At 39.1% G+C, this 14,662-nt stretch overlaps 1 protein-coding gene across 1 annotated transcript in view; it reads right to left on the reverse strand.

Moving 5' to 3' along the window:
• Positions 1–14,662, reverse strand: part of LOC127659834 (probable carboxypeptidase X1) — a 45,513-nt gene continuing 30,851 nt past the window's right edge. The window contains exons 8-13 of the mRNA XM_052149781.1: positions 10,979–11,175; positions 10,352–10,531; positions 1,913–2,207; positions 971–1,110; positions 752–854; positions 1–547 (exon numbers count right to left, since the gene is read on the reverse strand). Coding sequence (XP_052005741.1) covers positions 237–547; positions 752–854; positions 971–1,110; positions 1,913–2,207; positions 10,352–10,531; positions 10,979–11,175 — 1,226 coding nt within the window. The 3' untranslated portion in view covers positions 1–236. The remainder of the gene's footprint in view (positions 548–751; positions 855–970; positions 1,111–1,912; positions 2,208–10,351; positions 10,532–10,978; positions 11,176–14,662) is intronic.

A 14,662-nucleotide genomic window follows, 5' to 3' on the forward strand; every position in this document is an offset into this window, starting at 1 on the left:
CACTCTCAATTATTTTAATTAACAGTTTTTATCAAAACATGTAGTTGTAGTGCTTAGTATAAAGTATAAAAACAGTATTTGAATATAATTTGGTGTGAAATTTACAATGGATAATATATGTTAACACAGGAAAGGGCGACCAATTTATAGCCCTTCTACATTGCATTTTCCTGTGATATTGATTCAGTTTAATCCTGTACTTGGCCAGCAAAACAGGTCAGAGGTTGAAGATCAATCTAGCGGCTAGCTCCCCTGGCCTTGCGTTGCTGTGACACCCTCCGTTGATTAATAAGTTTAGTGCTGGCACGCAGTTTGCGTATGCGCAGTTGGCGCAGTCGGAGCTGCAGATCTTTGGGGATTTTGCCGCCCTTGGCTAGGATCTCTCGCAAACGCTGTTTTGGCGTCTTGGTGAGAGTGAAATCACAGATGGTGGGGTAATGCTCGTACTCGACCCTGCAGCTTCGAGTAACTGGGTTATATCCCTCCGCAGTCACTGTGACGTCATAGTCACCTGGGTTTAACAGACGCCAATAGTCCCCATCATAAGCTGAAATGAGACAAATTGCTTTAATGCATTTGGCAGATGCTTTCTGGGGGAATATTGGGAATATATAATTAAGTGATGAACAAATTGGTAGCATAATGTATACCTCAAATAGACAAGAAGTTTCAGAAACGTTTTTAATTCAAAGCTATTTAGCGTCAGCCTATAAGCACTACTGAATACTTCAGTAATTCTGAATGGCATTACCTGATCTGATATGGTGGTCGATATCATCCACTTTAATGATGGCTTCAGCAATGCCAGATTCAGTGTCTTTGTCTCTAATCACTCCTTTGATTCCTCTGTGTACCTGTCATATGCACAGATTTGTATTGCATTTTTGACAATTTCGAGTATGTTAAGACAGCCAACAAGTACACATGTTCAGTGGTTGCAGCCATGTTGTACATTGTGTATTTGTTGTACCTGCTCCATGTAGATAAGGAGAGATTCTTTATTGTTCTCCCACTCTCTAGGCAGCTCAATAGCATGAGGGAACTTATCACAGGACAACTCCACTGTCACCTCGAAACAGTTGGTGTGCAAGTAGCTGAAGTCATTCATACCTAGAGTACAGATGAACAAACATTAAAGGGATAGTACACCCAAAAATGAAAATTCTCTCATCAACCCAGATGTGTACGATGACTTTCTTTCTTCTGCTAAACACAAACAAAGATTTTTTTGAAAATATTTCAGCTCCGTAGGTCCATACAATACGTGAACGGTGACCAAAATTCTGAAGCTCCAAAAGCACATAAAAGCACCATAAAAGTAATCCATATGACTTCAGTGGTTAAATCCATATAATCAGAAGCGATATGATAAATGTGGGTTTGAAACAGATCAATATTTATGTAATTTTAACTATAAATGTCCACTTTCTTCTTTTGTTTTTGGTGATTCACATTCTTGGTGCATATGGTCACCTCCTGGACGGAGAATTTATAATAAAAAAAGACTTAAATATTGATCTGTTTCTCTTCCACACCAACCATATCGCTTCTGAAGACACATATTTAACTATTGGTGATGTATAGATTACTTTTTATGCTGTATTTAGGTGTTTTTTTGTAGCTCCAAAATTTTGGTATCAATTACCAAAGCTGAAATATTCTTCTAAAATCATCATTTGTGTTAGCAGAAGAGAGAAAGTCATGCACATCTGGGATGGCATGCGGGTGAGTAAATGATGAGAGAATTTACATTTTTGGGTAAACTATCCCTTTAAAGACATACATTATTTTTAATATTTCTTTATTTTGCCCTTTTATAAAGGCCAAAGCAGCTAATAAATTATATTGAAATATCCAAGTTATTTAGAATAATATGTTTGATGTCAGAATCCTCAAGAGCAGTTGTATTTACTGCCTGGTACTGTGTGCCAGCTCGCTCCATTGATTATGTTATTGTAACGAAGGAAGTCCTCATTGTGACAGGGCCTTCGGTCTGGGTTGGACATCACGTGATTTGTGCTGGCATAAACAGTGGCCAGCCAGCGGAAGAAGCTCTCATCTGGAGTGGGAGTGTGCTCTTTAGGGGCCCAGTCTTTAGTCATGTCAAATGGGTATGTGACCACCAGCTCTCCTCCATGGAGGTTAGCACTGAGAACAAATGGGAAGGTCTGCATCCAGCTGATGACTGCTCTTGTTTCTGAAGCCACCTTTAACATAAAGACTATAATTTAGGGCTATAAATCGATTTATTTTTTTAATCTAAAAAATAACATGATGTTCCATTTAATCAAATTAATTGCAATTAATCACATATAATCAGCCTGTTCTGTCATGAATCATGAATGCGGCATCACGATTGGCACAAATTTAAGTTTAATTTTATGTATGTATGTATGTATGAAATGTCAATATAAGAAAAAATGAGTTGAACCCACTGATCTATATATATAACTGGATAGCTCATGACGTCACAACAGTGAAGCTACTGCGCCGCCATCTTGGTATTCCCTAACGTTCTGTATTCCTATGGGTCTCAATGAGAAAACGTCTGTTTTGGTGAGTAATTTTTACCTATCCAGTCACATTAAAAACAATGTTTTACGTCTGCATACACTGCATCACAATGCAATCTTCCTAAATATGTAATTCATTATTTATTTTGACTTTCATTTTTCCCCCTGCTTATTCTAAATGTGAGCGTGTTATGTTACTCTTTATTGCAGCAGCATTACGTTCAGCGACGCACGTGTTACCTCAATAGAAACAAGTTTAAGAAACTGAGGTAAGATATCAGTAGACTTTTTTTTTGCAGGCTTTAAAGTTTTTATTCTGAATACATACTTATGTTTTGTAGCTTTTGTTTACGTTGAACGTGCATTGTGGTTATTTTCTTAGGATAAATGAATATTAGCTATGCAGCTAACGTTAACTTAGGAAAATAACCACAATGAATAACAGTATAACTCACCAAGTTAGCTTTTTTGGTCAAGTTGAATTTCTAATTGCAGATCAACACCGGTTACATATGATGAATATAATGTGGGCTTGCATTAATTCTCTGTGTGTGATTTGTAGTTTTTGCAGTGCACGCCTGAAACCGGACCAGCTCACGGGCATCATTTATAAAGTGATCAATTGGAATAGACGCGGAGCAGGGCTGGACTGGTAATCTAGCCTACCGGACATTTTTCCGGTGGACCGACGCACTTTGGGGCCGATCAGGGTGGACTGGCCATCGGGAGAACCGAGCGGGCCGCGGTGTCGGCCGCGATAATCTAAAACGAGCCGCCGCCGAACACTCTCCCCCCAACAACTTTTGGGCCAGTTATGTCAAATCCCGGGCCGATTTCTCTTTTCAGTCCAGCTCTGACAAGGAGCACATGGATATTGTTGAAGTTAAACAAGGTGAGTTTGCCGTTTGGATTTCAATAAACATCGCACTGAATGTCAGATAAAACTGGAACTGGTTTGCAACAGGAAGAAAAGCTGTATGAGGAGACATTGTTAAAACAGCTCTTCAGTGAAGCCAGGCTGACAGAGTAAAACATATTATACTATCTGTTTTTATTTGCAATGAAGATACTTTTGCAACATGCAATATAAGTCTCATAAAATTACTGTTTCAGATAGTTATAACATTTAATATGAATAGAAAAGTTGACCCAAATATGTAAATCCTGTCATCATATACTCAACCTCATGTCCTTCCAAATCCATGTGACTTTCTTTTGCAGAACCCCCAAAAATGTATTTTGTATTCCATATAAGGAAAGTAAATACGGCTTTCATTATATGGACAAATTTTTTTTTTTAAATGTCCTCTTTTGTGTTCCACAGAAAAAGTCATACAGGTTTGGAAGGACATGAGGTTGAGTAAATAGCTGTGCGTAAGGTCTTAAGTTGGGGTATAAAGTTCAAGGCTTCGTAACTACTAGTTAGTTTGCAACTAAGTCGGTGCTAAATTTGGTTGCTCCACCTGTTCTTAAGGCAAGTCTTAACTAGTAATTCGTAAACTCTCCGTAAAGTGATGCGTAGTGCATACTATGACGTTTACCTGCATTGATCCAATAAGCAGCCTTCATATTTGTACACAGAAGTATTAAAAAGCGGTGAACTTCAATTTGATTTTGTTACGGTTGATGTACAAACGTTGTTTGCTTACGTAACCATCACTGCGGACGTCACAAGAGCAGCTCTCTTGAGAGACATATTTTGATAATTAAGATATTATTTTAATTAACATTTTATACTTTTATATTTGACTGTCATTCATATGTTTTTGCAGCCTGAAAAGGAAATCATACCCTTATTTTATTATATGACTCAAGCTTGTAAAAATGTGTATAAATGAATTAGTTAGTTTGTATGGTAATTATTCATCATATTTATGAAACACCTAAAACAGGCAATTAATTGTCATAATCACAATTATTTGATTGATGCCTGTTATGCAAAACATGAGCTTATTGATGTCATAAAATATCAGTCTGCTTTTTTATTCCATCAGTTACACCTGCTCGGAGTCTTCCGTAAATATTTAGTTTATACTTAGGGTTACGTCGTACTGAAGTTTAATGGTGCAATGCTCAATTATTTAGTAGTGCGTAAATTGTGACTTCATGCTCATTTACGTCACAACTAAGCTAAGTTTAAACTTTTGTATAGCTGGTGCAACCGGCTCCTGATCTTTATATCAAACTTTTCTTTTTTCTTCTATTTTGCAGTTCAAGCTTGCCCAGAGTTTTCTTAAGCCGTTTGGAGTGTGATGCAGCACATGTTTCCTTGGCAATGAAGTGGAGCCTGATGTTTGTGCAGCTTTCTGCAATGCACTGAGTATGAAGATGTGATTGTTGTACATGTGTGCTTCAAGTTCCTTGAATGCAGAACCACCATGGAGATCCAGAACCTTTGTGGGGACAGAGATGGGCCTTGTGAGTGTGTGCTGTTGAAGAAATCTCTCAGCTGTCTTGCAGACTTTCAGGACGCTGTCTGACGGTCTTATAAATCCACCTCAGGACTTCATGTCGATTAGTGTGTTCATCTTGGGAAGAGCTCTCGACACTGAGTGCTGATAAACAGGTAGTGCACAGAATCATCTTCATAGTTGTTTTAACTGCAAAGCCTGCTATGTACCCCACCACAGCCTCTTTGAACATGGACAAGCTGGGACGACATACAGTGATGTTTTTCTCTGAGTCTTCTGTTTCAGGCTGAACATATCAGAAGATGCTGCCTCCAGTGTCACTGTGCTATCCGGTGGAGAACTGTTGCCACTAGCTCTGATGGCTTGTCTTGCTACCATTCTTTTGAAAGCTGAATAATGTGGGATTGTTGTTAAATCCATTAGCAGATTTGTTCCCACATATCTGCAAATTTTTGATTGTATTGTTCAGTTTAAGTCAATTTATGTGTGTACTTGGAAGCTTTTGTTATTGAACAAATAAATATGTATGATTTCCTTGTGCGCATATGTCATTAAACTTATTTCTAATTATGATTTAAAAGATCAGGGATTGTTGAAATAATTAAATTCTCACAAGCTGGTATGTACATATTCCAGAAATGAATGCAAATGGATAATTCCATTAAGTAAAGGTAAATTAATTTATGTGTGTGTGTGTGTGTGTGTGTGTGTGTATATATATATTATTATACACTTGTGTGTGACGTTTTTATATTTGATTCTTCTGGATTTATTCTGAAGAGGTACTGTCTAGTTACATTATCAACACAAAGCTAGTCGTTTTTATTAACAACTTTAAAACTTGTTGATGTGCATGCCCCCCCAAATTAGTTCACATTTACTATATAATCTAGTCAAAAATGGTTAATAATGTTGGAAATTATGCAGTTGTATAATTTGTCAACATTATGAACAATGAGCATCAACAGATTTAAACTATGAAGGCAGAGAAACATTGCATCCTGTAACAATCTGCAGATGGATAACTTTGCTTTAAAAGGGGTATTAATACACTTTGGTGTTGTTTTTTTACTGTTGATTATTAAAGATTATGATCGTTATGCCCACTCTACATGGGGATAACGACTAATGTGTGCTTAATATGTACATAGTCATAAATTACAACCTGAGGGCACTTTAGCCGCATCCTTAAGTGAGTGTTGTTTCGCGGTTAAACGCTGCACATGCCACGATGCCCTCTGTCGGTAGGGAATAGTAAGATGGCCGCCAGAGCACTTCCGGTAGCTTCACCTACTGCTGGCAGTTTAGAATTCTATGAGCAATCCAGTTATATATATAGATCAGTGGTTGAACCAGAGAGTTAAGCAGCCAACAAGTGTCCAGTATACATGGGAATGTCCTTAAGTATGCAGAGATGTAATCTAGGTAGGGTAGAGGGAAAATATACAGGAAGTGATTTGTTTAAGATTTGTTGGTCACTGCTTCATTCCCAAACTTCCATTTGTGTTATTAAGCTTTCATAACTTTACTATAATGCAAATTAAGTGTTTTCAATCGATTAATTACAGAATGTTTCGTAGTTAATTGCAGAAGTGCTGAAATTTTACTCTAAATATACTTATTTTCCTGTTAAAATAAATGTATATCCTCCTTAGGAAATAACACAAAACAATATGCAACAATGCTTTATCAACATTTTCCAAAGAAAGCCTTCCACAGTATAAAGATAGAGATGCACTAAAATAGCTCCAATTCAAGTAACATTAAACGTTTATGGGGAAGGATGTCTTAATGCTATTTGATGTACAATACAAGCCTAGATGAAACTTGTGACAGAAATCAAGTATTTTTCAGACTATAAGGCACATTTTAATTACCAAAACACAGAATGAGACGTTGTTTGCAAGCGTGTGGAGTTCAATGTGCCATTTCACGCTGATGCCTTGACATGAATCATGAACGCAGCTTCACGATTGCTGTTAAAAAGCGGAAAGCCACATTCTGCTGGCATATTAATATTGTGGAAGATGAGAATGTAAGAGATTTAATGCCCATTGCAATGAATATGAAAACTATATGGAGACTAGTTCTTTCAATTAGTCTCCATATAGTTTTCATATTCATTGCAATGGGCATTAAATCTCTTACATTCTCATCTTCCACAATATAAATATGCCAGCAGAATGTGGCTTTCCGCTTTTTAACAGCAATCGTGAAGCTGCGTTCATGATTCATGTCAAGGCATCAGCGTGAAATGGCACATTGAACTCCACACGCTTGCAAACAACGTCTCATTCTGTGTTTTGGTAATTAAAATGTGCCTTATAGTCTGAAAAATACTTGATTTCTGTCACAAGTTTCATCTAGGCTTGTATTGTACATCAAATAGCATTAAGACATCCTTCCCCATCACTTTATCACTGACACTAAATCTTTTTATGGTTTGTGGTGTGTGTGTCAGTGTAATGACTCCGGGCGGACACATTACAAAGGTTCCAGCCTTCACACCAGTGTTTATGCTGTATTAATGGTAAATGCATTTATCATGATTAAGAAAAATTAACGCATTAAATCGTAATAACGGTAATAATAATAAGGTAATAATAAAAAATGTGTGTGTCCACAACTTTGTATTTCAGTCATTGAGACCATGTACAGTAAACAATTTTTACTCCAGCCTTGATCCAAGATGGCGGCGCGGTGGCACGCAGTGGCCACTCCAGATCCAAAATATGCTATTTTTTTGTCATTTGTGAAATGCAGCTCTGTGCAGTAAGACTCGCGGTGGTGGCTTGTGTGTTTACATCAACACGGAATGGTGCAATAACTCTGTGCTAGTCTTTAGTTACTGCTCATCGCTGGTGGAGGTTGTGACTGTTAGATGCAGACCTTTTTATTTACCACTGGAATTCACCACTGTTATTATAACTGGAGTTTACATTCCCCCCAGTGCTAACGCTAAGGAAGCGCTCTGTGTACTGTATGGGGCTATGAGCGAATTGCAGAATGCTCGCCCTGACTGACTGTTTATTGTTGCTGGAGATTTCAACCATATGAATCTCAAGACAGTGCTCCCTAAATTCCATCAGTATGTGGACTTTGCATCGAGATGGGATAAACACGCTTGATCTTGTTTACACAAACATCCCAGGCACGAACCGGGTGGAGCCCCGCCACCACCTTGGCTACTCAGACCACATCTCTGTTATGCTAATTCCAGCATACAGACCGCTCGTCAGATGCACAAAACCACTCCAGAAGCAGGTGAAAACCTGGCCAGCAGGAGCCATTTCTGCTCTTCAGAACTGTTTTGAGTGTACTGACTGGCACATGTTCAGGGAGGCTGGAACATATGGCGACTCTATCAACTTGGAGGAATACACAGCATCAGTGACCAGCTACATCAGCAAGTGAATTGATGATGTCACCTTCTCCAAGACCATCACCACACTCTCCAACCAGAAGCCGTGGATGACTGCGGAGGTGCGTCCGCTCCTGAGGACCCGAGACTCTGCCTTCAGAGCAGGTGACAAGGCTGCCCTAAGAACAGCGAGGGCCAAACTGTCCCGGGCCATCAGAGAGGCAAAGCACGCACATGCCCAGAGAATCCACAGTCACTTCCAGGACAGCGGCGACACGCAGAGCAACTCTAGAAAAACTCTACGTAGAGTTAACCCAAGGAAGGCTGCTGGACCAGACAACATTCCTGGCAGAGTGCTCAGAGGATGTGCAGACCAGCTGGCAGATGTTCTTACCAACATCTTCAACATCTCTCTGAGCAGCGCCGTCATTCCAACGTGCTTCAAGGCCAACACCATCATCCAAACCGTTAAACAGATGATGCCATCACCACCACCCTCCATGGTGCTGAGGAAAGATTGTGTTGAATGCTGAGCTGAAGTCTATGAACAGCATTCGAACGTATGAGTCCTTTTTATCTTGGTGGGTGAGGGCTAGATGGAGGGCTAGATGGATGGATGGATGGATGATGCCATCACCACCACCCTCCATCTAGCCCTCACCCACCAAGATAAAAAGGACTCATACATTCGAATGCTGTTCATAGACTTCAGCTCAGCATTCAACACAATCTTTCCTCAGCACCTGATTGGAAAGCTGAACCTGCTGGGCCTGGACACCTCCCTCTACAACTGGATCCTGGACTTCCTGACTGGGAGACCTCAGTCAGTCCGGATCGGGTACAGCATCTCCACCACCACCACACTGAGCACTGGGGCCCCCCAGGGCTGTGTGCTCAGTCCACTGCTGTTCACTCTGCTGACTCACGACTGTGTAGCAATGCACAGCTCGAACCACATCAATAAGTTAGCCGATGACACGACGTGGTGGTTCATCAGCAAGAACGACGAGTCAGCATACAGAGAGGAGGTGCAGCGGCTAACGGACTGGTGTACAGCCAACAACATGTCTCTGAATGTGGACAAAACAAAAGAGATTGTTGTTGACTTTAGGAGAGCACAGAGTGACCGCTCTCTGCTGAACATCGACGGCTCCTCTGTGGAGATCGTCAAGAGCACCAAATTCCTTGGTGTTCACCTGGCGGAGAACCTCACCTGGCCCATCAACACCAGCTCTATTACCAAGAAAGCCCAGCAGCATCACTACTTTCTTTGAAGGCTGAGGAAAGCACATCTCCCACCCCTCATCCTCACTAAATTCTATAGAGTGATTATTGAGAGCATTCTGAGCAGCCTGGTTTGGGACTTGCACTGTTTCGGACCGCAAAGCCCTGCAGAGGATAGTGAGGACAGCTGAGAAGATCATCAGGGTCTCTCTTCCCTCCATCAAAGACATTTACAAAAAACACTACATCCGCAAAGCAACCAGCATTGTGGATGACCCCACACACCCCTCACACCGTCTGGCAAGAGGTAGCGAAGCATTCAGGCTCTCACGGCCAGACTGTGTAACAGCTTCTTCCCCCAAGCCATCAGACTCCTCAATACTCAGAGACTGGACTGACACAAACACGTGTCCTGAGTTGCACTTTAATTATTGTCACTTTATACCTGGCTGCTACCTCAATAACTGCTATGTACATAGAACAATATCTCTTAGTATGTTATGTTTACATTTGGCATTTTTAGAAACTGTCATCTTTTTGCACTACTGTGTACTGGTCAGCGCTGCACTGTCTCTCACTGTGCCTTTTGTCCTGTTCATTTTTAGTCATTTATTGTACTGTCCCGTACTTTTTGCACACGTTTGCACGTGCACTTAATATACTGTAGGTATGTTATTTAGTCTTTGTAGTCTCATGTGTTTCTGTGTTTGTCCTATATTGTTTTATGTAGCACCATGGTCCTGGAGGAACATTGTCTCATTTCACTGTGTACTGTACTAACTGTATATGGTTGAACAACAATAAAAACCACTTGACTTGACTTGACTACTGGCCTTTATTACCCAAGCTTCTTCTGAAGTGTACTGCTCTGGAATGGGAAAGTAATGGTTGATGAGTTTAGATTTGTCTGTCTCCAACTCGATGGCATCCCACATCACTGTGTTCAGGTCTGCAAAGTTGTGATTCATGTCAATGCCTTCATAACTATTACGACCTAGTGCCCATCCAGATAACTCTGAACCCTGTAAGTGAGATGAAGTATGCATCATTGTTTCTTAATTTCTGCACCTCTAGCAACACAATATGAATTTGCACAAATAATGATTGGTTTCCTGAACACTAACCCCATCTGCCATTGGTTAAGAGACAGATTGGTTAAATCAATGTTGCTGTGTCATGCCAGTTGGGATGTTAAATCAAACAGAAAAGTTTTTTGATAGTCCCACAGTGTTTACACATTTCAATAAACAATAAATAGGATTTAGATTGCTTAAATAAACATTAAGATGTATGCATTTGGTAGATGATTTTATCCAAAGCAACATGCAGTCCAATTTAAGGTTTCCAGTTTATCATAATTTTAGTATAAAACATATCAGGTATCTCAAAGTTCTTCTGAACCTGATGAAAGAAGTTTCCAGTAATATGAACAATGACTTTCTGAATATGCTTCACTTCCTTTTCCCTACCTTCTTGTAAGCCATTTCATAGCCATCAGGGTTCATAGAGGGTAGTAGATGAATGCGTGTCTCTTTCACCAGGTGGATTATGCGCTGGTTCCCATTTTTGTACTCCTGGCATATGTACTGCATAAGGTTCAGCAACAGTTCCCTCCCGAGCACCTCATTTCCATGCATACCAGCCACATAACGGAACTCTGGCTCACCTGCAGGGGGAGCCAACATGCTGTTAGATTAAATGCTCCACAGAAAACTGATTTGTTCTGAGTAGCTAGTAGGTGCATTACGGTAGGTGGACAGACGCAGGGCTCTGTTTTGAAAAGTACCTCCATGCTTTGCCCAGATGCCTCTTCTCCACCTCCCCTATGGAGAGTATGCTAACAGAGTGATCTGAAATCTGACACCCTCTCTTTAGCCACTCTTAGGGATAGATAATACTTATTATCTGTTGAAATTATGTTTCAAAGTCCAAATTTCCTTTTTATCAAAGTTTATGGAGCATGACTTCTTTTGAAATGGTACGATTTTAATCAGTGCTCTATGGTGGGGAAAACAAAATTGTAAGCGAACTCCAAAAGAGTTTAAGCGATGAGCTGCAAGCAATTACTTTTATGGAATGGTATGCAGAAAAGGTTTCTTCTTCCTGAAAGATATCACTGAAATATGTGGTTTGAGTTCCAGTGCTGAGAAAGAATGTTATCAGTAACATTGCTAACACTGTTCTACATTACTGATTAATACTAAACTATAATAATGAGCCTTTAAAATATAAATTTTACACACATGAAGCGAGCTGCAGTGACTCTGGCAAAAGCTGTTATGATCCTGAATGTGTCGGAAAAACCAGCAAGAGTCTGTCTGAACATTTTGTAAATTTATAGAGAGAATTGCACATTAGGTTTTTGCCGACAGACGATGATCTTGAGGATCGATGATGGTCAGAGTGATCGCCAATAGCTGATGCCTTTGAGGATGTCAAGACGATATTTGGCTTGTTTTCCCATTAATGTATAAAATTATTATTATTATTAGGCTATTATTATTATCAAATTAATAATACAAATAATTGCCTGTAGACACACAGACACGCACAGAAACATTTTATTATATTATTAAGAACAGATGACAGAAAAGCCGTAAATGTGCATGTTTGTTTGGAGGCGTGCTGTCTCGAGGAACACGTACAGGTTCTCACTCTTTCTTTGTGTCTGTCTTCTGAAATTTTACAAGAATAGTTTCGTCTATGAATGCTGCAAATGACCTCAGTTCAGGAGGTGCTTTGAGTTCAGTTCACTTAATTTCCACAGAGCAGTTCATTGTGACCACAAACCTGCAGCTTGTAAAATAATACAAAATATATAAAATAATACAAAAACACATTCACCTTGAACAATGATGTATATTTCAGTGATTGTTATCATCATTATAATTATTATTTTTACATTTATAATTGTTTTTATATCTTAATGTGTGTAAGTAATTTTACTCCTGCATGTTTAGACGGATTCTTGCCTGACGGTAAATGGAAAGGTTATATATATATATATATATATATATATATATATATATATATATAATTATTTTATCACTTTATTATTTATTTATTTGCTTTTTAATTTTGTTTGTAGTGCAATTTGAATTTAGAAATGTATTTGATTTAAGTTTTTCATTTTTTAAATAAATTAATGAAATTTTCAATGCAAAATTACTAAAGCAAGAATATTCACTGATCCCTCAGCCCGGAGGTTACCGATGTAAATGTATATATATATATATATATATATATATATATATATATATATATATATATATATATATCAGGGCTGTCAATCGATTCATATTTTTAATCGAATGAATTATGTGGTGTTCCAATTAATTAATCACGATTAATCGCATATAGAAATATTTGCTGAGAAAGCCCTCATAAAACAATAATTCAATATATAATGATTATACATATTTATATAAATATTTCATTATATATAGTTATCTTTAAATATTAAAAAATTATATATATATATATATATATATATATATATATATATATATATATATATATATATATATATATATATATACATGTATGTATATACAGTGGAAAGTATTCAGACCCCTTAAATTTTTCACTCTTTGTTATATTGCAGCCATTTGCTAAAATCATTTGTTAATTTTTTTTCCTCATTATTGTACACACAGCACCCCATATTGACAGAAAAACACAGAATTGTTGACATTTTTGCACATTTATTAAAAAATAAATACTGAAATATCACATGGTCCTAAGTATTCAGACCCTTTGCTGTGACACTCATATATTTAACTCAGGTGCTGTCCATTTCTTCTGATCATCCTTGAGATGGTTCTACACCTTCAATTGAGTCCAGCTGTGTTTGATTATACTGATTGGACTTGATTAGGAAAGCCACACACCTGTCTATATAAGACCTTACAGCTCACAGTGCATGTCAGAGCAAATGAGAATCATGAGGTCAAAGGAACTGCCTGAAGAGCTCAGAGACAGAATTGTGGCAAGGCACAGATCTGGCCAAGGTTACAAAAAATTTCTGCTGCCCTTAAGGTTCATAAGAGCACAGTGGCCTCCATAATCCTTAAATGGAAGACGTTTGGGACGACCAGAACCCTTCCTAGAGCTGGCCGTCCGGCCAAACTGAGCTATCGGGGGAGAAGAGCCTTGGTGAGAGAGGTAAAGAAGAACCCAAAGATCACTGTGGCTGAGCTACAGAGATGCAGTCGGGAGATGGGAGAAAGTTGTAGTAAGTCAACCATCACTGCAGCCATTCACCAGTCGGGGCTTTATGGCAGAGTGGCCCGACGGAAGCCTCTCCTCAGTGCAAGACACATGAAAGCCTGCATGGAGTTTGCTAAAAAACACCTGAAGGACTCCAAGATGGTGATAAATGAGATTCTCTGGACTGATGAGACCAAGATAGAACTTTTTGGCCTTAATTCTAAGCGGTATGTGTGGAGAAAACCAGGCACTGCTCATCACCTGTCCAATACAGTCTCAACAGTGAAGCACGGTGGTGGCAGCATCATGCTGTGGGGGTGTTTTTCAGCTGCAGGGACAGGACGACTGGTTGCAATCGAGGGAAAGATGAATGCGGCCAAGTACAGGGATATCCTGGACGAAAACCTTCTCCAGAGTGCTCTGGACCTCAGACTGGGCGAAGGTTCACCTTCCAACAAGACAATGACCCTAAGCACACCGCTAAAATAACGAAGGAGTGGCTTCACAACAACTCCGTGACTGTTCTTGAATGGCCCAGCCAGAGCCCTGACTTAAACCCAATTGAGCATCTCTGGAGAGACCTGAAAATGGCTGTCCACCAACGTTTACCATCCAACCTGACAGAACTGGAGAGGATCTGCAAGGAGGAATGGCAGAGGATACCCAAATCCAGATGTGAAAAACTTGTTGCATCTTTCCCAAAAAGACTTATGGCTGTATTAGATCAAAAGGGTAGTATATATATATATACTACCATATTATTGATCATAAGTCAATCATTGGCATACAGTTCACAGCAATCCATTTCACAAGTGAATTTGTCAATCAGTTGGAGATTTATTATGAGGGCTTGTTTAAGGACCCGTCAATGAACACCTGCATCAGACATTATTTTTATATTAATGCTTACAAAACTTTTACATCTAGAGCCAAGAGGTATATTA

This window comes from Xyrauchen texanus, chromosome 19, assembly GCF_025860055.1.
Source record: "Xyrauchen texanus isolate HMW12.3.18 chromosome 19, RBS_HiC_50CHRs, whole genome shotgun sequence".
Taxonomy (NCBI): domain Eukaryota; kingdom Metazoa; phylum Chordata; class Actinopteri; order Cypriniformes; family Catostomidae; genus Xyrauchen; species Xyrauchen texanus.